This window comes from Lacerta agilis, chromosome 12 (assembly GCF_009819535.1).
Source record: "Lacerta agilis isolate rLacAgi1 chromosome 12, rLacAgi1.pri, whole genome shotgun sequence".
NCBI lineage: Eukaryota > Metazoa > Chordata > Lepidosauria > Squamata > Lacertidae > Lacerta > Lacerta agilis.
Window position 1 is genome coordinate 12,118,772 of NC_046323.1, and position 23,052 is coordinate 12,141,823.

A 23,052-nucleotide genomic window follows, 5' to 3' on the forward strand; every position below is an offset into this window, starting at 1 on the left:
GTTTTCAAGAGAGAGATGTACTTCCTGCACCTCATTCAAGCATATTCCGTCCCTTTGGGATATAAAGGTCAAAGCCGAAGCTATGGACTTATGTGGTGAAAAATGACAAGACTACTTCAGTCGCGTTCTCTTTTCACTCCCTCTTGAGTATGAAAAGGCACCAGAATACCTTGCTCAGCAGCTCCCCTGCACACACACACACACACACCCCACCAAAGGAGTGCTTCTTAGTCAGATCACAGTTGTACTCTTTATCCCACCATATATTAAAATGTTGGTCTTCAGCAGCCAAAAGGTACTACACATAGGAATTAATTAATATATCACAGTTTGTTGTATTTATATTTATCTTTGCATTTAACTGGAGGAAATCCTTGCCAATTTTTTCTATCCAAATCAATCCATCTGCTTGGATCTCCCCTCCCAACCTGCTACTCTCCCAAGGGAGAGGAGGAGTGGGGAAGTGGCAGCATTTGTTAGGAAAAACAAAAAAACAAAATGTCAGGCAGAAACAAGATAACACAGAGACAGTGCCAGATTTATACACACAGTGCAGTTTTATGCACAGCTTAGGACCTCAGATGGGGGGTATATGGGGGCCCTAAATACTTTTTAAAAACAGTTCAGTTTTCAAGTATTGCATAATCACTTCAACAAATGAAGGAAACAGGGGATGCAGCCTAAGACAGACATTATCTATTTAGAGACCCTGTTTTTAAAATGTGGGGCTAGCCCAAAGAACAATCAGAATGTAGCATGATTATTTACAGCAATGTTTGCGAACTGGGGAAAAAAACACAATAGCAAATACTGCTGTTATTCACATGCACGATTTCTGTTCCTGACCTAGGATTAACATGTGTATTGTGGCAATTTCCACTCCCAGTTCCATTCCCTGACAAAATTATCCAACAGCCCTTTAACACAGTAAGCCAACTATGGCTTAGCAAGACGATTTGAACGTGTGGGCTCCAAGAGAGGAGCTTGCTGGAATTTTGCCCTTCCTCGGTCCTTTTCCTTGTTGTGTACAAACCTTGGCTCCAGCTTGTGTTTTGTGAGGAGAGAGCTTAACCATGAGTCCCAGCAGGGGTGTAGCAAGGGGGGACGAGAGGGGCGGGCCACCCCGTGTTCCATAATGGAGGGGGTGACAAATTATCAAGGAACAATTTTTTTCGGGGGTTTTATTTATTTTATTTTATTTTATTTTTTTAATGCCTGCTCCGAAGGTCTTATCTTACTATACTAGGGATTATATAGCTATATATGAAATTTCATGCATATCGGTTAATATCTTGACCCTCCTCCACCAAAATAGCTGTTCACTTGGCTGTTTTCCCATGTCATGAAGGCTGAAATTTCAGTTCAGAGGACACTTACTGTTCCCAACCCTAACCCTGCGGAGAGCCATCTAATTAGACTTTAATTTGATTTTGAGATGTTTCTAGGAGGTAATTTAATTATTGTTTGATTTTATACCAATGTTATGTATCTGATGTTAGCCACCCTGAGCCCAACTTCGGCCAGGGAGGGTGGGATATAAATAAAAGTTTTTTTTATTATTACTTGTTATTATTCCTTTGCAAGAAAATATGAAATAACGTAAAACCATTTTTGCGGGGGGGGGAATCAATGGGGGGGGTTGATAAGAAATTTTCCGCACCGGGTACCACCTGACCATCCCATGCCTCGGGGGGGGGGGGTTGACAAAAAAAATTGTTGCCCCCGGGTACCAATTTACCTTGCTATGCCCCTGAGTCCCAGTTCAGACAACAAGCTATGCCAAACTTTGGCTCAGCTGAGCAAAGAGTTGCAGTGAAAAGGACCAGGCAGGAACAAAGCCATTGTAATATCTCTGGGAGCCCACACATTCACATATGTATTACAAAGCTATAGTTTGGCTTACCATTGTTTTGGATAAAATCTGCTCCAAAAATCTTTTTAAAGGAAGGGGAGGAATTATTTCTCTCTCTTTTTTCTTTCTTTCTTTCAGTGCATAGTTTGGGACTGGGATTCCAATGGGAAGCATGACTTCATTGGAGAATTCAGTTCAACATTCAAGGAAATGCGAGGAGCCCTGGAAGGGAGACAGGTAGGCTCAGGTGAATGTGTGCCATTTAAAAGCAACAGCAGAATTAAAAGATTAACCTTTTCAATCCATAGCCAGCAGAGTTTAATGTATGGGCTGCCTTGCCAAACATGCAGTCCCCTTTATTGCAGTGATATGAGCATTCAAGCCAACTTTTCGCTAGGGTGACTTCCAGATGGTTGGTTGTCTGATTTGTTTGCACAAAGCTTGCAGGAAGGTTAGATTATATTGTCTGTTTATTGAACATCCAATCTGATTTGCTTCCAGGGATGTTATATGACACTGTGTCAAACAAGTGCTACTCACATTTTTCTGTGCATTTCCTCATCACTCTTATTGCATAAGGTCTGAAATAAGCTTTAATTGTACTACCTGAATTTGCTTGAATATTATTGATTCCCACCAGAAAATAGTGACAATCTGGAAGCACCTTAGGTGTTTCAGATGATTTCATAAAAGTAATGTGGACAAAAAGCGATTACCGGTAGAATGCACACTAAAAAATCTAGACTTCTATTTTATTAGGCTACGAAACGAGCTAATTGTTTACAGAAGGGTTAGTCTTCTTATAAAACCATGTAAACCATGTTGTTTGTAGTAGGGCTGGAAATAACACTAAGGCAGCAATGCCTTTCTGCAGCCAGGGTGGCTGAGAACATTTATGGGGTCCAGAGCAAATCTGATACGCAACCTGCCCCAAGACTAGACACAAGGAGCCAATTTAACACCAAACCTATACATGAAAGAGCCAGCTATATGGCAAATATGTGACAGGGCTCATGCAGAACACTTGTGTGGACAAGCGCTTTATCCAGTGGCGGCTGGTGGCCATTGAGACTGGTAGGGCGGAAGGCAAGAGAGGCCAACAGGAAGTGGAGTCAGAGCCAATGACAGACAAAGCCGGTTTATACTAGTTTTGCTCCCATCCTCCCTGCTGAGTTTCAAGGAGCAACACTGAGGCTAAAGAGGAGGAAGCTTGCAGGAACTTCCAGCCCTTGGACTGATTGTTCAGTTGGGTTGGGGGGCTAGCTGAGGCTGGTGACCAGTGTCTCATTCTTCCCAATTCTCATTCTTCCTCCTCAGGCTTTATCCATGCCCACCTGTCATCACATTTCAGACCTAGTAGACATCTTAACAAGTAGTCATATGTTGTTTATTTCAGACTGATTCTTCTATAGAAAATAATACAGTTGTTCTCACCACCTCCGCCTTACAGATTGCTTTTTTCTTTTCTTTTCTGCATCTGTGCTGTGTTAAAATGTCACCGGTGGTTTCAGTGGGAACCAGAGCTGAGCTAGACTTTAATTGGAATTTCTGAGAAAACTTCTTATTCCTCCCTGGGTAGATGACCTCCCACTTTATCAGGTCAACTTATTAGCAACCTTTAGATCCAGAAAGCTGTCAGTTTGCTTCTGGGAAGGATATTAAAACTTCCGATCCAGCATGCCACTGTACATTCTTTTGTTTCTCTGCGGTAGTGACACTTGATGCTTCATGGGTGAATGGAGTGCTTCTCCCCTCCATCCCACTCATTCTGGTTTCCCCCCTACTCCCCTAGAATGAAAACATTTTGGAGGGGTCTAATCCTCATTCTGACTCTTTAGACCACTAAGTTGAGTTGAGACTCACCATTGACTCATGCCATGACCTAAGGTGGGTTGCATTAGCAGCACAACACACTAGGCAGATAGTATTTATACATACATACATACAGCCACTCTGGGCGGCTTCCAACAGAATATTAAAATGCAATAGCCTATTAAACATTAAAAGCTTCCCTAAACAGGGCTGCCTTGAGATGTCTTCTAAAAGTCTGGTAGTTGTTTTTCTCTTTGACATCTGGTGGGAGGGCGTTCCACAGGGCAGGCGCCACTACCGAGAAGGCCCTCTGCCTGGTTCCCTGTAACTTGGCTTCTCCCAGCGAGGGAACCGCCAGAAGGCCCTCAGAGCTGGACCTCAAGTGTTTGGGCTGAGCGATGGGGGTGGAGATGCTCCTTTAGGTATCCTGGACTGAGGCCGTTTAGGGATTTAAAGGTCAGCACCAACACTTTGAATTGTGCTCAGAAACGTACTGGAAGCCAATGCAGGTCTTTCAAGACCGGTGTTAGGTGGTCTCGTAACATGTCATAACATGTTAAGAAATGGGTCTCAAAATGCATGCTTGGCTTGAAGGTTGGTTCCAGGACCAAACTGGCTGAAGACTACTGATAAAGGCCAGGTGAGCTAATTGAGATAATATTTCTACTCATTCCCTACTGCCTAAATTAACCACACTGAAGGGAGCTTCTGAGCAGATGTGTTTCCTTGCTGCTCTTTAGCTTACTCACATTGCTACATTTCATGCATCCTCATAGGTTTCTCTGTTGCCCCCCAAAGATCATAGTTAGCCAAAAGAATCTTCTGAGCTCAACAGCTTAGCCACCTTTCCAAGACTTGCATCTTCCAACAGCTGGTTGCTTCTTTGAAGCTTTCATTCATAATACCTGCTCTATGCAATAGAACAGGCATCCCCAAACCCGGCCTTCCAGCAGTTTTGGGACTACAACTCCCATCATCCCTAGCTAACAGGACCAGTGGTCAGGGATGATGGGAGTTGTAGTCCCAAAACAGCTGGAGGGCCGAGTTTGGCGGTGCCTGCAATAGAAGAACAATACAATAAGAAGAAAGCGGGGCTTTTTTCCCCAGCTGGAACTTGCTGGAACTCAGTTCCGGCCCCTGTCAGGTGGGCACCGTTATTATAAGAGAACAGGGGAGGTTTTCATGCTGAGTTCTGGCACCTGTTTTTCTAGAAAAATAGGACTGGAAGTAAGTCACACCTTTTATTAAGTAGGGTGTAGAAACCTTTGTTAGGTACCTCCTCTGCTTTCATAAGCTTCTGCTGTGTTAGATGAAACAAATTGACTTCTGAAGTAAAAGACGGAATAAGCAACTCAGGATCAGCTCTATCCACACAAATTTGGACTAATGACGCTAGATGAAGCTGAGCATTGGAAGATTGAGGACAGGGAAAAGCAACTCTGGAACTGGATCCCACAGAGGGCAGTAACGGCCACCAACATGGGCTGTTGAGGATTAGATAAATTCATGGAGGACAAGGCTGTCGGTGGCTGCTAGCCATGAAGACTGTGTTCCACCTCCATTGTCAGGCCGTGTGCCTCTGAATACCAGCTGCTAGGAGTCACAGGTGTGAGAATGTGTTGCTCATGTCCTGCTTGCAAGTTTCCCATAACCCGCTGGGAGAGGCACTTGTGGGTAGGATGCTAGACTAGATGGGTAATGGGCCTGATCTAGCAGGCTCTCGTTGCATTATTTTGTTGTTGAAAATGAGAAACGGCGATCATTTCTGATGAGTGTGTAATGCTGGAATCATTTGTTGTTTCAGTCATTTTTCAGTTAAGAAAACTGAACTCCTTCACCTTTCTGTTTGGCGACTTCCTGCAGTTCCACCCACCCACAAAAAAAACCCTATGGCACACATGTCGATACATCGTGCACATTATTTGGATAATAGGTTTTGATACAGGCAATCGAAGGTGCCAAGGAAATTCCTTTGCTCAGCTCAAGGGAGCCGGAGGGGTTTAAAAATAGCCTTTAAAAGAAGGTGCATCTGGACAGTTAGCAATGGGAATATTTTATAAGTGAAAATCTGTTTCTGTGACAGGAAAAACCCCCACAAGTAAATGGTTTTTGAGAAAACATCTAACATTTGCAATCTCCATGGAAATTTCCAGAAGGTGAGGGTGTTATTTAACTATGGTAGTTTATAACTATTAGTATGTTAAAGTCTAGTCGTACAAACAGTGTCATCATCATCATTCTTTGTTCGACCGCCAGTCAGAAAAAGTACATTTAGCCATACAAAATTAAAACAACAAACAGTGTCTAATCTCTGGAAGTTCAAAAACAAGTTGTGAAGGAATATTTGAGGTGTCAAAACTAGATGTAATTTCTATATTAACAGTGAAATCCTGTACATGGCTACTCATTGGTCAGTCCCATTGAGTTCAGTGGGACTAGCTACTAGGTACTGTAAGTATGTGCTGGATAAACGGGGTAATACTTCCTACACGACACCTATTTTAATTATGGAGGAAAAACTAGTTTTCATGTATCTGAAAATTTCATGTATCTGAGGCCAACACTTCTAGATTTCTGAGGCATGCAATATAACAATACAATAGCCTTGCTAGTTCGCCTAAATGGACGCGCCAGCCCTGCTTGGACTTTCAGTTCATTGTAGTTAAAATACTGTAAAAATCCAGAAATATTCTAAACATTTAAACATGTCTTCTAAATTATTTCCACAGGGCATCCAAACGTTATGTCACTTTCATACATAAAATCCTCATTTCCAAAAAAAATAAAAATAAAATGTGAACAATCTCATGTTTAATAACAAAAGGACTCATTAGCTGACATTGTAAGATTGATCTGGTAGGGCTTCCGGCTCCAAAATTTGTCTGCTTTATTACTGAAGAAGTCCCTATCGGTTCACTTGAGTGCAAGGAATCTCTAGGCTTCCCATTTGTGTTTGTAAAATGAACCCAGTGGTGCTTGGATAAAGGGTTTGACAAATCCTGGGAGTCTTAATTTTGTACACAGCACTGGATGAAGACATTTTGCTGCCTGAGGCAAAGGTGACCAGCTGAATCTGACTAAAGCACTGGGGTTCCCATATGTCTTATTTTACAGTCCTATGTTTGAAGGTCTGTCCACTCCTGTCCTAGTCCACTTTAAAGAGATGAAATCATAAGAAGGGAGAGCAGGAGGGGCTTAGAAGTTCCCCAGAACTACCCAAACTGTACAGAAATTTATTCATGTATGCAACTACAGCAGCAAGAATGTTACCGGCCCAGAAATGGAAAGAAGTCCCAGCAAATGAAGAATGGATACAAAAACTTATGGAATATGCAGAAATTGCGAAACTTGCCAGAATAATAGGAAACCAAAACAACAAACATTTTATAAAAGGATGGAAATGGTTTATGGAACATTTACAAGCTGTAAACAGAATAAGAACATTGGCAGGATTGTTGTAATAACCTGCAGTTTTATAAGAGTATATATATTTGAAGTAGATGAATAAATGAGCAGATTAAGTTAATTTGGACATGCAAAAAATATTAAACATAAATTTGAGGAACCGCAGGAAGAGGGGGAAGGAAGTCAAGTTTTGAAATGTTAAAATGATTGTAAAATTATTGAAATGTATAAAACTGAAAATCATAAATAAAATATATAGCAGTATATATCAGTTAGCAATTGGGCAGCAGACCTGATCATAATCTCTCCTACTATGGTGAGATGTGCTATATTTCTGTTTAAACTGTAAAAATTAAATCTGATGTTAGTAATTGCTTCTAAATTTGCATCTGTTTGTATAAATCAACATAAGCAACTGTTGTGCAAATGGGTGTCCACATAGCACACAAGACTGCTTCCTGCCCTCTGGCTGCCTGAGATCACTGGCTCTCTCAAAGTTGTTGTTGTTGTTGTTGTTGTTGTTGTTATCCTCACCTTTCACCCTAAGGTCCAACATCTGGGCAGATATGAACTATTAGACTAGTACATCCCTGTCAATTTGAATTATGGTGCTGGAGGAGACTCTTGAGAGTCCCATGGACTGCAAAAAAGATCAAACTTATCCATCCTTAAAGAAATCAGCCCCGAGTGCTCACTGGAAGGACAGATCCTGAAGTTGAGGTTCCAGTACTTTGGCCACCTCATGAGAAGAGAAGACTCCCTGGAAAAGACCCTGATGTTGGGAAAGATCACAAGGAGAAGGGGACGACAGAGGGCGAGATGGTTGGACAGTGTTCTCGAAGCGATTGGCATGAGTTTGGCCAAACTGCGGGAGGCAGTGGAGGATAGGCGTGCCTGGTGTGCTCTGGTTCATGGGGTCACGAAGAGTCGGACATGACTGAACGACTGAACAACAACATCCCTGTCAAATTTGCTTCCCGCCAGCATTTTGGTAAACCATCAATTAAGATATATCAGGATCTGAAAGGAGAGGCTGAACTCGAGCAAGTACTCCAGAGATCAGAAAGCAAAAAAATAAAAAATGAAGATGTTGGAAAAATCCCCAGAAATATGTGGTCCTGTCTGTTACCTAGTTATCGTGTCCTGCAGATGAGGTGATGACTCCTTTTAGAACAGCATCATATTTGAACCAAAGTTGTGGACACATGAAAAGAGGGGGGCAACATGTCCCATCTGCAGCTCAGTGTGCAGAGTGGAATCTCCCATGTGGGCAGTGAGGCCACAGGATTGGTTGGCATAGCAGAGTAAAACTGATGGCCAAGGGCAGGGGTAGGCAGACTAAGGCCCAGGGGCCGGATGCGGCCCAATCGCCTTCTCAATACAGCCTGCGGACGCTCCGGGAATCAGCATGTTTTTTACATGAGTAGAATGTGTGCTTTTATTTAAAATGCACCCCTGGGTTATTTGTGGGGCATAGGAATTTTTTCCCCAAAATATAGTCTGGCCCACCACATGCTCTGAGGGACGGCCCACGGCTGAAAAAGGTTGCTGACCCCTAGCCAAGGGGTTGTCTTATTGACACATTTACACCGGCCCTGCCATTCCCTTTGGTTTATGCGCAGGTCTGGGGAACCTGTGCCTCACCAGATGTTGTTGGACCCCCAGCTCCCATCAGCATGAAGCAGCACATCCAATGGTCACAGATTATAGGAGTTGTAGTCCAGCAACATACCCATAGCCAGTATATTCCAATCCCTTTAAATGCCTGTGTTTGCAGAAAATGTGTTTAATTCCTTAACTTCAATGGGAGTAAAGCCAACTAAGTGCAAATTGTCCCTTTAAGCAATTTGTGACTCCAGCACTAATGGGTTTACCCTGGGGTAAGTGGCTGATATTTTTTTTAAATAGCATAACACAGTTTAATAGTTTCTGGAAGCAAATGAGACCCACTAATGGATTATAAACACTGAAGCATGATAACATCAAGGAGATGTATGTTCTGTCCATATATGTGTGCTAGATTGAAAAACATTGCATTGACTTAAATAGGACTACGTTGATAAAGTAAGCATTCTGGCTTGACTGGTTAGGGGACTAAAGCACTTTCACTGAGGCAGTGCATGGCAGCTTAAATAGCCATAGCTGTATTTTTGTGTATGCATTTTATATATTTAGAAATTTATACAAACCTGGCTATGAAACACACCTGGCTATGAAGCACATCAAAGTTCAGTTGATGGCAATGGGTTGTCTTATTGAAGCATTTACACAGGCTCTACACCAGGGCTTGGGGAATCTGTGGGTTCCTCATCCCTATACATGATGGACCTTCAATCTGCTCCAGCAAGGCATCAGAGTTAGCCTAATGTTTGAATAGCTTGCAGAGGTGCATGCCAAATCAGTGTTTGCAATGGCACTTGTAAAAAAAATAAATTGATATGCAGGTGTTTTACTTTGCAGAAGGTCTTGGATAAGGGATAATTCCCTCCTGATTGGCTGATGTTTAGAAATGTATTTAGCTTTGGACTGTTTCATGTGATTTCTGTTTTCATCTGCAGAGCACACATTATGCAACTTGAATAAATTATTCAGATTCTTACATGAAACGGCTTTCATGCTCCCGGTTTGTGTCTTCACAGGTACAGTGGGAGTGCATAAACCCCAAGTACAAAGTAAAGAAGAAGAATTACAAGAACTCTGGCATTGTCATTCTCAATCTCTGCAAGGTGCTGTCATTTGAACAGATTCACAATATTTAGAATTGGAAGGGTGGGGTGTGTGTGTGTGTGTGTGTGTGTTTAGCTAAGTTAAAAGCCCAATTGATGAAAATGAATTGAATTCATTGTAGGCATTTTGTAGGCATTGCTATGTTTAATTAAAAAAAAAAAAGTACACTGAAACATGTCACAGAAATTAATTATAGCAAGGGACTCCCAGAGGTAGCATAACAGATGTTGCGGAGTCAAGGTGGATCAGTGTTTTCACTGGGATGACAGTTGCTGTTCAGAAATGTGGTTGCTGCTGATCCTCAGAAACCCATTCTGTTCCCTGTGTGCAATCAAAACACATATAGCTGCTTACCACATGTAGCATGGGGGTGTTGCTTATATATTTATTTCCAACACTTTACCCTAAGTTCCCAGGGCCCGTAATAATGTCAGGTGGTCCCATCTGCTTCTCAGAGTTGGCCCATAGGATTGAGGATTAATAAGGATCTAGACAGCATCTTAAAAAGCAGAGACATCACCTTGCCGACAAAGGTCCATATAGTTAAAGCTATGGTTTTCCCAGTAGTGATGTGTGGAAGTGAGAGCTGGACCATAAAGAACACTGATCCAGAAGAATTGATGCTTTTGAATTATGGTGCTGGAGAAGACTCTTGAGAGTCCCATGGATTGCAAGAAGATCAAACCTATCCATTCTGAAGGAAATCAGCCCTAAGTGCTCACTGCAAGGACAGATCCTGAAGCTGAGGCTCCAATACTTTGGCCACCTCATGAGAAGAGAAGACTCCCTGGAAAAGACCCTGATGTTGGGAAAGATGGAGGGCACAAGGAGAAGGGGATGACAGAGGACAAGGTGGTTGGACAGTGTTCTCGAAGCTGCCAACATGAGTCTGACCAAACTGCAGGAGGAAGTGGAAGACAGGAGTGCCTGGTGTGCTCTGGTCCATGGGGTCATGAAGAGTCAGACACAACTAAACAACAAGAAGGCTTAAAAGAAGTCCCGTCCTACCCCCACTCTAAATAAATGCCTTCTTCACAGAAGTACCTTCCCATTTAATACATGAAGAAGTATATAAGAATGTGCCGTTTAAATCTGAATTTCTGGCTCTCTTCTCTTCCAGATTCACAAGATGCATTCGTTCCTAGACTATATCATGGGTGGCTGCCAAATACAGTTTACAGTAAGTGGTTTTTAAATGGACAGCAGATGGATATCATTCACAGTGCTAAATATTTTTTTTTTCACACACACGGCAAAATTAGACAACCAGGTACCATTCCCCCCCCCCATACATCATGTCCTGTACATTTTTGCTGCGTTCACATGGGAGACTGGCAGTATAATCTATACATGGATATTCAGAAGCAAGTCCCATTATTTTTAATGGGTCTCACTCCCAAGTAAACACATACAGAATTGCAGCCTCAATAAACATTAGACAAAAAGATTTCAAGTTTTAAATTAGTCATTACCTTAATCAAAGTGTGCATTTATTATAGCTGCACTGCATTAACGTGCATAGTGTTTTATGACTGTTCTGGAGATTATATTGTGATATGTGTATTTTAAATAGTGAATATTGCTTTTAAATGTGTAAAAAGCCTTTTATTTGTGTTTTATCTTATTTTGTTCATATGGCACGTTTTAAATGCTGGTGCTTGCATGATTCTTGTTTTTGTTCAGCTTAAACCTGGCAACATGTCAGAATTACTTTGCCTACAAACAGCTAACAATTGCATAGACAGCAAGTGTTATATTCACTTAAATCAGATTCGAGAACAACCCTGTTCTGCAGTCATGTCACTCTTTGTGTATTTATCATTACACATTCATGTACATCTAAATGTTTATTCTTTGCATTTCTGCTTTACTATTCTAGTTTTGTTGAAAACCACGCTCTCAGGCCAGTCTGCAAATTTTTCTCATAATTGCCAAGTCTCCGAAACTCTGAGGCGGACTTTATGCACACCATACATTTAAAGTACATTTGAAGCACATGGCTTCCTCAAATAACCCTGTGAGCTGTAGTTTACCCCTTACAGAACTACAATGACCTGCACCCTTAACAGTTACTTGGGAGTTAGTCGTACTGAACTTAGTGTGATTTATTTCGAAACCTATGGATCAAGCTGGGAGTAGGGATGAACGCATCTTTCAATTTTCAGTTCTTTCAGTTGTACATTTTTCCATTCTTAAATTCAATTCCCCACATTTCTGCAGCAATTGGTGATTTAAAAAAAAATGCTAACAAAAATTCTTCTTCATTTCCATGCGTATTTCTCCTTATAAATGTATTTTTGCACTCAGTTTTGACAATGCATTTCTGTATGTTTTCACTGGTGTGTGCATTTAGAGGCGCACTTTATCCAAATAGGTGCTTTTTTGTACACATCGCTTGGAGAACTGCATGGCTAAAGTGCAAATCTGGTAAGATCACCTTAAAATGCAAGTGGAATCAAATTTCTTCCCCATCCACCCTACCTGGGCGTAAGCCACATTGAACTCAATGGGATTTACATCTGGGGAGATAGGCATAGGATTGCCTCGTAGAACACTTTTGCCAAAATGAACTTAGTAATCCCTAACTTTGGCTGAACAGGGTTCAGCCTTAACCACATTAAGGACCTGCTTTTTTCTTTTTTACTGACAGTTTTTCTCCGAACCCAGGTGCAGAGTTCTGGAGTTACTCCTAAGTCAGCCCACACTCTTTTTGTTTTCAATTTAATTATGTTTCCATTGAGTTCAAGTAGGGTGCAGACAATGAGCTGCAGCTGTGATCTGAAAGGCTGTTTGATAGGGGAGGGAGCTAAGACGCTAAGCATGGGTTTGCGAACAAAAAGCCATGGTATGATGTACCTGCTAATTTGAAGAGCTAATGAGAGCTTTTGTGGCATCGTGCTGCGTGCTCTGAAGATGCTCTGCACATCCTTTGTAAGCACATCGTTTTGGGCTGGAAAGAACCTCTCTGATAAATAAAAGCAAATGTGTGGTCCTTTCAGGATCATTTAAAAAGACATCATGATCAAGCCACCCCTTTAAGGGTAGGATGCCTCTATGCAAAAATGTTAAACAAATGCCCTTTGAATCTGGTTCTGTGCTGACCAGGGCAATAGGCATTAGATGCCAAAGAGAAATAATCTCATAGCTCACACAGCTGAAGTTTCCACGTAGCTTTTTTGAGTACAATGGAAATATGAGCGGGGAAGTGGAAGTTTCTGATTGAATTCAAATAATAATAATAATAATAATAATAATAATAATAATAATACCTTTATTGTCAATTTACAATCTGTGTACAATGAAATTAACTGAGCCCCCCCCCCCAAACACTCAATCTCATTGCACTCTGTGTGCTTGTCGCACAACACACCAACCCCAAAAGTCAGTTGCACTATATTATTTCCCTTTCAGCAGCCTAACAGCCCACAAATAGAAACTGTTTTTTAGCCTGTTGGTACAACTGATTATACTTCTATATCTCCTGCCCGAGGGTAGAAGATTAAAGAGGTGCTGGACGGGGTGTGAATCGTCCCTGAGAATTTTTCTCACTCTACTAAGGCAACGATCCCTTGCAATGTCATCTAGCGGGCTCAGGGGACAGCCCATGATATCACGTGCTGGGTTCACCCACCCTCTGTAAAGACTTTCTGTCCGTGGCTGTCAAGCCAACGTACCACACTGTGATACAATATGAGAGGACACTTTCCATTGCGGACCGGTAGGAGGAGGTCATCAATAGTTGTTTAACATTGTTCTTTCGCAAGACCCTGAGAAAATAGAGTCTCTGTTGGGCCTTCCTAACTACATGAGTTATATTGTTTTTTTCCAAGTGAGGTCTTCACTAAGGTAAACTCCCAGGAATTTAAAGGAAGAGACTCTCTCCACACACCCCCCCCCCCCCCCGATATACTATGGGGCTAGTTCCCCTCTCTTCCTCTGAAAGTCCAACACCATCTCGTTTTTAAAAAAAAATAAAAAAAAAATCCTTCCAGTAGCACCTTAGACACCAACTAAGTTTGTTCTTGGTATGAGCTTTTGTGTGCATGCACACTTCTTCAAGGGAGGGAATCAGTTGCCCACAAACATAACGTGATTTGCCCAGACTGGATAACACTTTGTGGGTTGTGTCCACTGTTGGCTGTTCCTTACTTTAAAGTGCATCCACTCACAAATGTTGGGGTACCTGATTTTCACCTATCTACCCCATCCCACTCCCAGGGATTGGGAGATGCTCTGCAATAGAATGAGATATGAAATGGAGGGCTACAGTAGGCTGGGGAGGATCTGCAAAAAATTGACTTGACTCAGTTTGTGCAAGCAGAAGCCCTTTTTCACAAGGGAGATTCATTTCACGTTTGATGGGGAGTGTACCAAATTTGTACTTTCCAAAACAACGTGCGAAGCAAAACAGACTCTTACTTCTCCAAATTTTGCAATGCAGTTTTCCACCCATGAAATGTATGCAAAAATGTAAATACCCAGGGTAAAGTGTGCCTACAAATGCATATATTTACAACAGTAACATACAAAGATGCATTTCGGTAGGGGAGAGTGCTTTGCAAAGCCGTTTCTATCAGGAAAAATTGCATGCAAAAATGTGTAAGGAGAAATTCACACAAAAATGGTGATAAATTTTCACGAGGACTTCCCCCCCCCCTTTTTAAGGCAAACTGATGTAGAGACATGGGGAACTGAACTTAAGACTGGGAAAATGAGAAACTGAGAGTTGACATATGTGCCCATCTGCTGGGCACAGAGGAGTGGTGGCTGGATACTGATGAGTGGGCACCGGGAGAAGCGGGGTTGGAGACTGACTGACGGGATCAGTGATCTGCCGGGAGCCTGTAACTGCCAGGAGATGTGAGTCAGAGGCAGGAGAAGCTTCAGGATTGGAGATATAAGAACAGGTGCAAGAGGAGGAGATACAGGTCAGGTTGGCATAGAGTCAATGGCTTCCACACCTCCTCCTACTCCTCCTCTTCCTGCCCCCATGGCAGGCATTTAGTGTTATGCCTCAACTTCGTGGCAACCGTTTTGTGACTGGCACCTCCAGCACTCTCAAAATTCAAAGTGTCCTACCTCCTGGCTGCCACCAGCTTTCTTTCCTCTATAATTTCCAGCTGATATTTTTTTTGTCTTCAGGTGGAAACTTCTTCACTCTTTGTGTGACTAACCCCCCCCCCCCATTTTTTTTAACTTCCATTCCATTTTTATTATTTCAGTTCATACGATCATCCAGTTTGTCTTGCATGTTTATCCTGGTTCACTGAGGAGACTCCACGATGACACAATCCCATTTTCAGTGATCTAGAAAAACACTAAGACATTTCCAAAAAGAGAAACCGTGGGCTCTATAGAAGGTTAAGTAAAACTTTATTTTTACTTTATTTTTTTTACTGCCAGATGCCTCTCGTCTCTCAGAAACGAGGGCATGGTGTATCAAAATTTGTTCAAAGCTCAGATTTTAATTCTGCCTCCTGGCTCACCTTCAAGCTCTCTCCCATCTGGTAAAAGAATTGAGGAACGGTTAATTAGCTTATGAAATTATTTGGGTATGGAAAGTGAAGTACCAATTATTAGTTTTATAGTAATCATAATAAAGTTTAAGCAGCGAGAATGAAATGAATGTAGACATATGACACTGCCTGGAGTGTGTGTGTGTGGAGATATATGTATATATAGATACACACACACACACACACACACACACACACACACAATGTAGAACATTTTAATTTTGCAGCAATTTTATGTTAGACAGATGTGTGAACCTGAAAGCACCTGAGTGTGGGGGATTAAATTAATCTCTGCATGCTTTGAGCTTATAATTAAACAAATGAACATTGTAATGTAATTGGAAGAGACGGTGTGTTTCATTTGTTTTACAGCGATAAGTTTTCCTGAAACAAATAATGCAGAAATGTGATTTACTTTTAAGCATGCTGAGATTTGCCGGCATTTGCAGTTTGCTTTGGAAATTAGTTGGAAAAATAGAGAAGCATTTTGGGCAGCACTAAAATTGCAAGGGGGGTCAGAGGTGCCTCCCCCCTCTGATCATTTATGATGAGCTCCCTTAGCTGCTGTTCTAGAAGGCTTCACCTGGAGTATGTGCGATTGATTTGTCCTCCTGCGTTTGCTCTGTTTAGATATCTCCATTGTGTGTCTGTGTGCTTGGCTGGGGAGGGCAGTATGGTCTCCAACTCTGCTTCAGTTTGGGTAATTGGACTACCTATCCTGACCCATCCATGTTCAACTCTTGGCCCCCTATCTTTCCTGGCAGCCCCTTAGCTACCCTTTGTAGAAAGTTGGTGTGGGAGTGGGCTGAAATTGGGATGAGTGTCCTTGAATAGTGATGCTCCCAAAGCCCAACTAGACTAACCCCTACCCATCTACACCCTTGATCAGGCATAGGCAAACTCAGCCCTCCAGATGTTTTGGGACTACAACTCCCATCATCCCTGACCACTGATCCTGTTAGCTAGGGATCATGGGAGTTGTAGTCCCAAAACATCTACTACACCGCATTCCTCAGGAAAACAAGCCGAGTTGTACCTTAGAGGGGAAAGGAAGTCGTCAACTTACAGTCTCAGTTCTCTGTTTATTCAGAGGAAAGTCATCTACTTCAGATAACTCCTCTGAGAATCAATTGAACATGATGTCTATTCATGCTGAATACAGCATGGTTCTTAAGATCTTCTTTCTATAGGCCTTGGACCTTGGACCTTTTGGAAATCCTGAGTCATAGTCTCTACTATATTTTGGCTGCTGTCACTTCTGGATCCGTATCACTATTTTGTTGCCATTTGCTGCTTTTATGTTTCATTGTGAATTTATTTCTTCCTGCCCAGTCCTCCCCTCCCCCCAGTGCCTTGGGCACGTCTAGTGGAAAGACAGGCTAACGAAAAATTATAGTTTTAAAAAAAATGTTGCTTTTAAATATTGCTGCTTTTTTTGGCATGCTGTGTGAGTTTTATTGATGTTGGTTTTGCTTTATGTGATTAGTAACCTGTCCTGGGTCTACAGTCAGAGGCGGATTTAGGGAAGCGTGAAAAGGAAGATGGAAGCACACAGCAGAGAAGCTATACAGTATATCTTGTTTTTCCCTCCATTCTTTTCCAGGTAGCTATAGATTTTACAGCCTCAAACGGCGATCCCCGGAACAGCTGTTCACTCCACTATATCCACCCCTATCAGCCGAACGAATACTTGAAGGCACTGGTAGCTGTTGGGGAGATCTGCCAAGACTATGACAGGTGAAAAGATAACCACATTTCTTTCAGAGTAGTTTCTACAGCATAGCTTTCAAATAATATGTCAAAGCTGGTGGTTAAGTGCTGGAAGCTTTAGTGCAGCCTTGCGTCTGCAGGGTGTTTATACAGCTTCCTGTTAATCATTCATTCATTTCTCTTCGTGTTCCAAAACGCAAAAAGTCTGATTCTTTTTTTAGAGCAGATTTGTTGCAGTATGGCGACAGCTCTTGAACCCACTTTAACTGCACAAACTCGATAAGTTATGGTATGTGCTTAAATCTCTCTGGCCAAACAGTGACACTCTGAAGGCACCCTAAGTGTCTTATTACAGGTAGGTAGCCGTGTGGGTCTGCCATAGTCAAAACAAAATAATAAATAATAAAATTCCTTCCAGTAGCACCTTAGAGACCAACTAAGTTTGTTCATGGTATGAGCTTTCATGTGCATGCACACTTCTTCAGATACACTGAAACAGAAGTCACCAGATCCTTATATATAGTGAGAGGGTGGGGAGGGGTGTGTCTTATGTAAAACATACAGATTCCACAGAATGGCAAGAAAAACGTACAGAGGAGTCCCATTGATCATTTGGATCCTTGGTTGACTATCAGAGCCTCTATCTGCTTACCTCTTTGGTGTGAAAAAAACGTTATTTTCCAAGTGGTCTTGAAACGACTAAACAACAACAACAATACTTGAACTAAGATAATAGGCGAGAGGGTCTCTTAAGTGGTAGTCCCCCATTTGTGGAATGCCCTCCCTAGAGAAGTGCACCTGTATCCATCATTATTAAATTTCAGGAGAAATCTGAAAACATTTCTGTTTGCAGCTGAAGAACACTGTTCCTGGCAACCCCGATATTACTGGATTCAAAGTTTTTAATGCTGTTTGTAGGATGTTTTAACTGCAACTGCTTTTAGGTGTTTTTAACTGTAATTCTTTTTAGAATGTTTTAATTCTCTTATCACGAGGTGGCCAAAGTATTGGAGCCTAAGCTTCAGGACCTGTCCTTCCAGTGAGCACTCAGGGCTGATCTCCTTCAGAATGGATCGGTTTGATCTTTTTGCAGTCCATGGGACTCTCAAGAGTCTCCTCCAGCGCCATAATTCAAAACCATCAATTCTTCGGTGATCAGCCTTCTTTATGCTGCAGCTCTCACTTCCATACATTACTACTGGGAAAACCATAGCTTTAACTATACGGACCTTTGTCGGCAAGGTGATGTCTTTGCTTTTTAAGATGCTGTCTAGGTTTGTCATCGCTTTTCTCCCAAGAAGCAGGCGTCTTCTAATTTCGTGACTGCTGTCAGCATCTGCAGTGATCGTGGAACCCAAGAAAGTGAAATCTCTCACTGCCTCCATTTCTTCCCCTTCTATTTGCCAGGAGGTGATGGGACCGGTGGCTTTGATCTTAGTTTTTTTGATGTTGAGCTTCAGACCATATTGAAGCTCAACATCAAAAAAAAAAAGTATTAGTCTAAAACAATTGGCTACCCCATGATACCACAATAACAATTGTCTACCACAGGGGCGGCCAACTCCCAAGAGACTGCGATCTACTCACAGAGTTAAAAACTGGGAGTGATCTACACCCCCTTTGGGGGGCTTTTTTAGGGAGGAGGAAGTTGTTGAGCTTCTTCAGGGGGAGCTAGTGATCTACCAGTGATCTACCACAGACATCCAGTGATCTACCAGTAGATCGCGATCTACCTGTTGGACATGCCCGGTCTACCACATTGGCTAGCCTGGGCAGTGTAACAAATACTGAGCTATATGGCCCAATGGCGGAGCAGTATAAGGCACCTCCCTGTCTTTGTTCCTCCCTCATTTATTCCTAAGCTTTGATGGTTGTCTTAAAAATAGATGCTCACTGCATCCTTGTGCTTAGCCTACACATCTGAGAACTCATTTCGTGGAGTTGTGGGGAGTGGGCGTGAGTTTTGCCGGAGCAGCTTCTTTTAATGTTGATCAGTGAAATTTATGGGTTTAGTATTTAGATTTAGCTAGGCTAGTTAATTCACTCATAGATGCCTTTCAGGAGTTAGCTTCAGGGCATGCATATTCCCCATGTTCATTAATTATTCCTCTTGTAGGTAGCACACTTGTGTTTTGCATCCCCGTGCACTTAAAAGCTCAATTATAGACACACATTTCTTCATAGTCAGCAGATTCCACTTCCCCAAGGCACCTCGGGAGTAATTTGTAGGGGTGGGGTGTGGAATGTAAAACTGGCAGTCATTAAAGTAGGTGCATATATTTTAATCTGTTTTTTAAACATTTATCATGTGATCTTGTAAAAACACACACACACCGACTCTAGTATCTTACTGTAGTTTTCCAAAGCCCGCCAATGTATTTGGTTATGTAATAATAAACATCAGCCTTTGCACTTGAAATCTACTATGCATTTTAGAGGAAGCTTCTTGAAACGCAATGTTAGTATCCCCGCAAATATGCTGGAAGGTAAAACAGGAGTTAAGGGACCTTGTTTACCATTGGGGGGTTATAATTACTGGGGATGGGGGAAGTTGTAGTTCAGCAACACCTTGGGGGGCGCAAAGGTCCCCCTACACCTGTGTTAAAGGGAATTAGTAGGTAATAGGATACAGAAGATGAGCAACTTTTACTAGATAGAAAAATTCCTTCCAGTAGCACCTTAGAAAGCAACTAAGTTTGTCTTGGTATGAGCTTTCGTGTGCATGCACACTTCTTCAGATACCTACCTGTAACTGGAACTTTTACTAGATTTAACAAAAGAGCAGTGCCAGTTGCCTTCTTAAAATGCAAATTATTATGAAATTTATATGGTGTTGTAGAGGCTTCAGAGCCTTTTCGCATATCAAAGGTTACCAGAAACTTCTGCATATGTAGTTTACTACTCAACTAGTTTTTACTCAGAGTAGAACATGGCTAGGTTGGGGCCATTGATTCCAGCAGCTCTACTCTTGAGTAAACCTTAGTTGAATACCACCTTTATTGTTTGTTTCAATCATAGGATTAGTGAGTAGAGTGAGATTTTGTTGCCCGTGGTATTATCCAAGTGAATATACCAAGGTTACAGTAGCGTACACAGTTCCGCACACAAAGATGTGCATGTAATTGTGGGCAGAACTGTATCCTGAACTATTGTAACTGTTTCCTCTTTCCCTTTAGAAAAAAAAGAGGAGGGGGGGTGTCTAAATCCAATTCTGATTCCTCTTTGGTAGAGCAGTTTTCAATCCTTTTAATCTTTGTTGTTGTTCTGATTTCTTAGTCTCCTGAATATTTTTGCATATCAATTCCTGATTATTAAACAGGGCTTCCCTACTTCTACCAGCGTTTAATCAGTGTAGGCAATCAGCAGGCAATTAACATAAAATTAAAGTTGCATCACCTACTTTACTTTTGACAGCCCTTGTTGCGGGGGGGGGAACTATCACCACCATGTAAAAGATGCTAACCCATATTTCTGAGACGGGTTGCTAATATGGTACAGGACAAGGCAACAACACACTGCATTTCTTGTGATCCATGCAGAAAACACAATGAGAAGGAGCCACTGTATTTTATTGGGTGGGGAAGGGTAGCATTTACTCACTGGAGTTGGCGTCCATCTGTCTTGGGAGACAATGGAGAAGTGTGCCAGGATGATGAGCCTTTGACCTGAGACAGCAAACCTTTTCTAATGTTCTTGTTTCAAGCCTTCTTTTTACACCGAGATATCCTTGTGAATACATGAAAAGGGCTTAGTATAACAGCGCATCCTTGTTTTCCTTTTGATTTCAGTGACAAAATGTTCCCAGTGTACGGTTTTGGAGCCAGGATACCTCCGGACTATAAAGTAGGTGTACAGGTGAATCTTCCTCATTCTCTTGGTGGATAGATTGCTGGAGAAAAGACATACAAGTTGAGAAAGGATGTTGAGAGCTTGTGAGGAAGTAGCAGTACTCAGCAAGAGGGATGGATGAGTCGCCAAGCAATTTTAGACTTCCCCGAGATACTTGAAGCTCTCTGCGCAATGCTGTATTGCTGTGTGCATAATTGCAAGTCCTAAATGTTCTACCAATGAAGATAATTTGAAGGCCTCTGGCTTTTTCACAGAATATTACCATATTGCAGAGTTCCCATGCCACTCAATTTCCCCTCCTATTGCGACAAATCTTATTTTTAGAAAATGCATTTGGCATCGAGACTGGTTGTCAAATGCTTCAAAAGGGTAGGATTAATGGAATTGCTCAGAGGAATCTTTCTTCTTCTTTGCGGTGAGAATGCATTTGAACCAAAGCAATATGGTTTATGGTTCAAGAATGGCGTCTGAGAACCAGTCCAAAGGTGGTCGTTGTGTGAAAGGGTGGCGGGGGTATTGCGTAAACTAGAACAATAGAAAATAAAGAAATATGCATATCCATTTTTAGCATGATTAGACAGCTGAAGTTACTTGGCTAGAAAAGCTCTGTACTAGTGATTTGTGCTATGGCAGTGTTCTTACCGGGGTCATACATTGGCCCATTTTGGACATAGTTTGGCCAAGCCATAGTTTAGCACAATGTCAATGAGCTGCAGTAAGGTTTGAGCTTGTGCACTCCAACTTATCCCTCCAGTGTGGTTGCAAGGGGGAATCCTTCAAGCTTAGAATAACTGCTTGTCATGTTGGCCAAGTCTGATAAATTGTGGTTGATTAGAACATTGGAAATATGGATTGCAGGTTATGAGGCTGGTTTTTTAAAAAAACAAACAAACAAACAAACAAACCATGGTTACTGTTAACCATTGGATGACAAGCTAAGCTGTGGTTAATCAAAATCAGAAGGGAACGTTTCTGACCTCCTCACTCCACATCAGAGGAGAAGAGATGGCCCAAGACTTGCTGCTACTTAGTCTCATCATTCTAAACTTCTTTAGTATGACCACCTGCTTTAATGTGATGTCTGAACTGAACTGGGTGACTGGATATTCTATTTATAGCCGCCAATAATATTGTTTTGACTTACAACCTTAATGGAATAACACAGCCTGAATTATGCTCTTTGCGGCCCTTTCTAACGTAATGGCATAGCCATCCAACACGCACATACTATGCTCACTGAAATACTTCGTTTGCAATTGCAGGGGAAATACATGGTTGTGCTTCTCCTAACATTACTTGAAGTGAATGAAGTATAAGACAAATAAGATGCTAGATATTCAAACAGGCATGGATTTGCAAAAGGAGGGAAAAAATGATATTTGAACATTAAATTTGATTCATTTTTCTCTTGATACGTTGTTGGGAAGATACACACTTGAAATAGTACGGTTACGTGCTTAGTAGTACGGGTGAAAATTATGCCCACAAGCATTTAAAGAAATGTTAAGCTTGATCACATACACTTTTAAGCCAAAGTTTAATTACTTCCACATATGTTCACACACGCACAATGGAATTAGCTTGTCTGAAACTGGGAAAGTAATGGACATAATAATAATGACCACCATTAATTTGGCTGTCTTTTCCAATCAAAGAAAGTCATGCAATCTAGATGTATGACACAAATTCCACAAGTATGATGCAGTGTGGTAATTAAATACACTCAAATGAAAAATAAAAGGATCCTTTAAATAGTATTCAGTGACTGTCCAGATAGGGACAGCCTGTGTGAATTCTCCATCTGCTACAGGAAAAACCTGAGTCACTTTTCTGAAATAAAATATTATTTAATTTTTTGGGGGGGTTGCCCATAGGTCTCTCATGATTTTGCAATCAACTTTAATGAAGACAACCCAGAATGTGCAGGTAATTGTTTTGTTACGGCAAAGAGTGTGTCTGATGTAACATATATTTGGCTATAGACCGTGTCATTTTTGTGTTTGTTAATTGTTTGCATTATTTTCTGAGAAATAATGGGACATGCTATGTGAGTCACGGAGACACAGTTATAGTTGATAGGTTCCTTTAATATTATTATTTTTAAAAAACACTAATAATTATATAAGTTGTGTGTCTATGTTCCTCCATTTGATCCTTTTACATGGTCTTGTACATATTCTG

At 41.6% G+C, this 23,052-nt stretch overlaps 1 protein-coding gene across 2 annotated transcripts in view; it reads left to right on the forward strand.

Moving 5' to 3' along the window:
• Positions 1-23,052, forward strand: part of CPNE4 (copine 4) — a 74,467-nt gene that overhangs the window by 40,586 nt on the left and 10,829 nt on the right. Inside the window, exons 6-11 of one of the 2 annotated variants that reach the window (XM_033165742.1) lie at positions 1,991-2,089; positions 9,709-9,795; positions 10,917-10,976; positions 16,916-17,049; positions 20,811-20,877; positions 22,746-22,797. In XM_033165742.1, coding sequence (XP_033021633.1) covers positions 1,991-2,089; positions 9,709-9,795; positions 10,917-10,976; positions 16,916-17,049; positions 20,811-20,877; positions 22,746-22,797 — 499 coding nt within the window. The remainder of the gene's footprint in view (positions 1-1,990; positions 2,090-9,708; positions 9,796-10,916; positions 10,977-16,915; positions 17,050-20,810; positions 20,878-22,745; positions 22,798-23,052) is intronic. The other variant, XM_033165743.1, reaches the window with a different exon arrangement.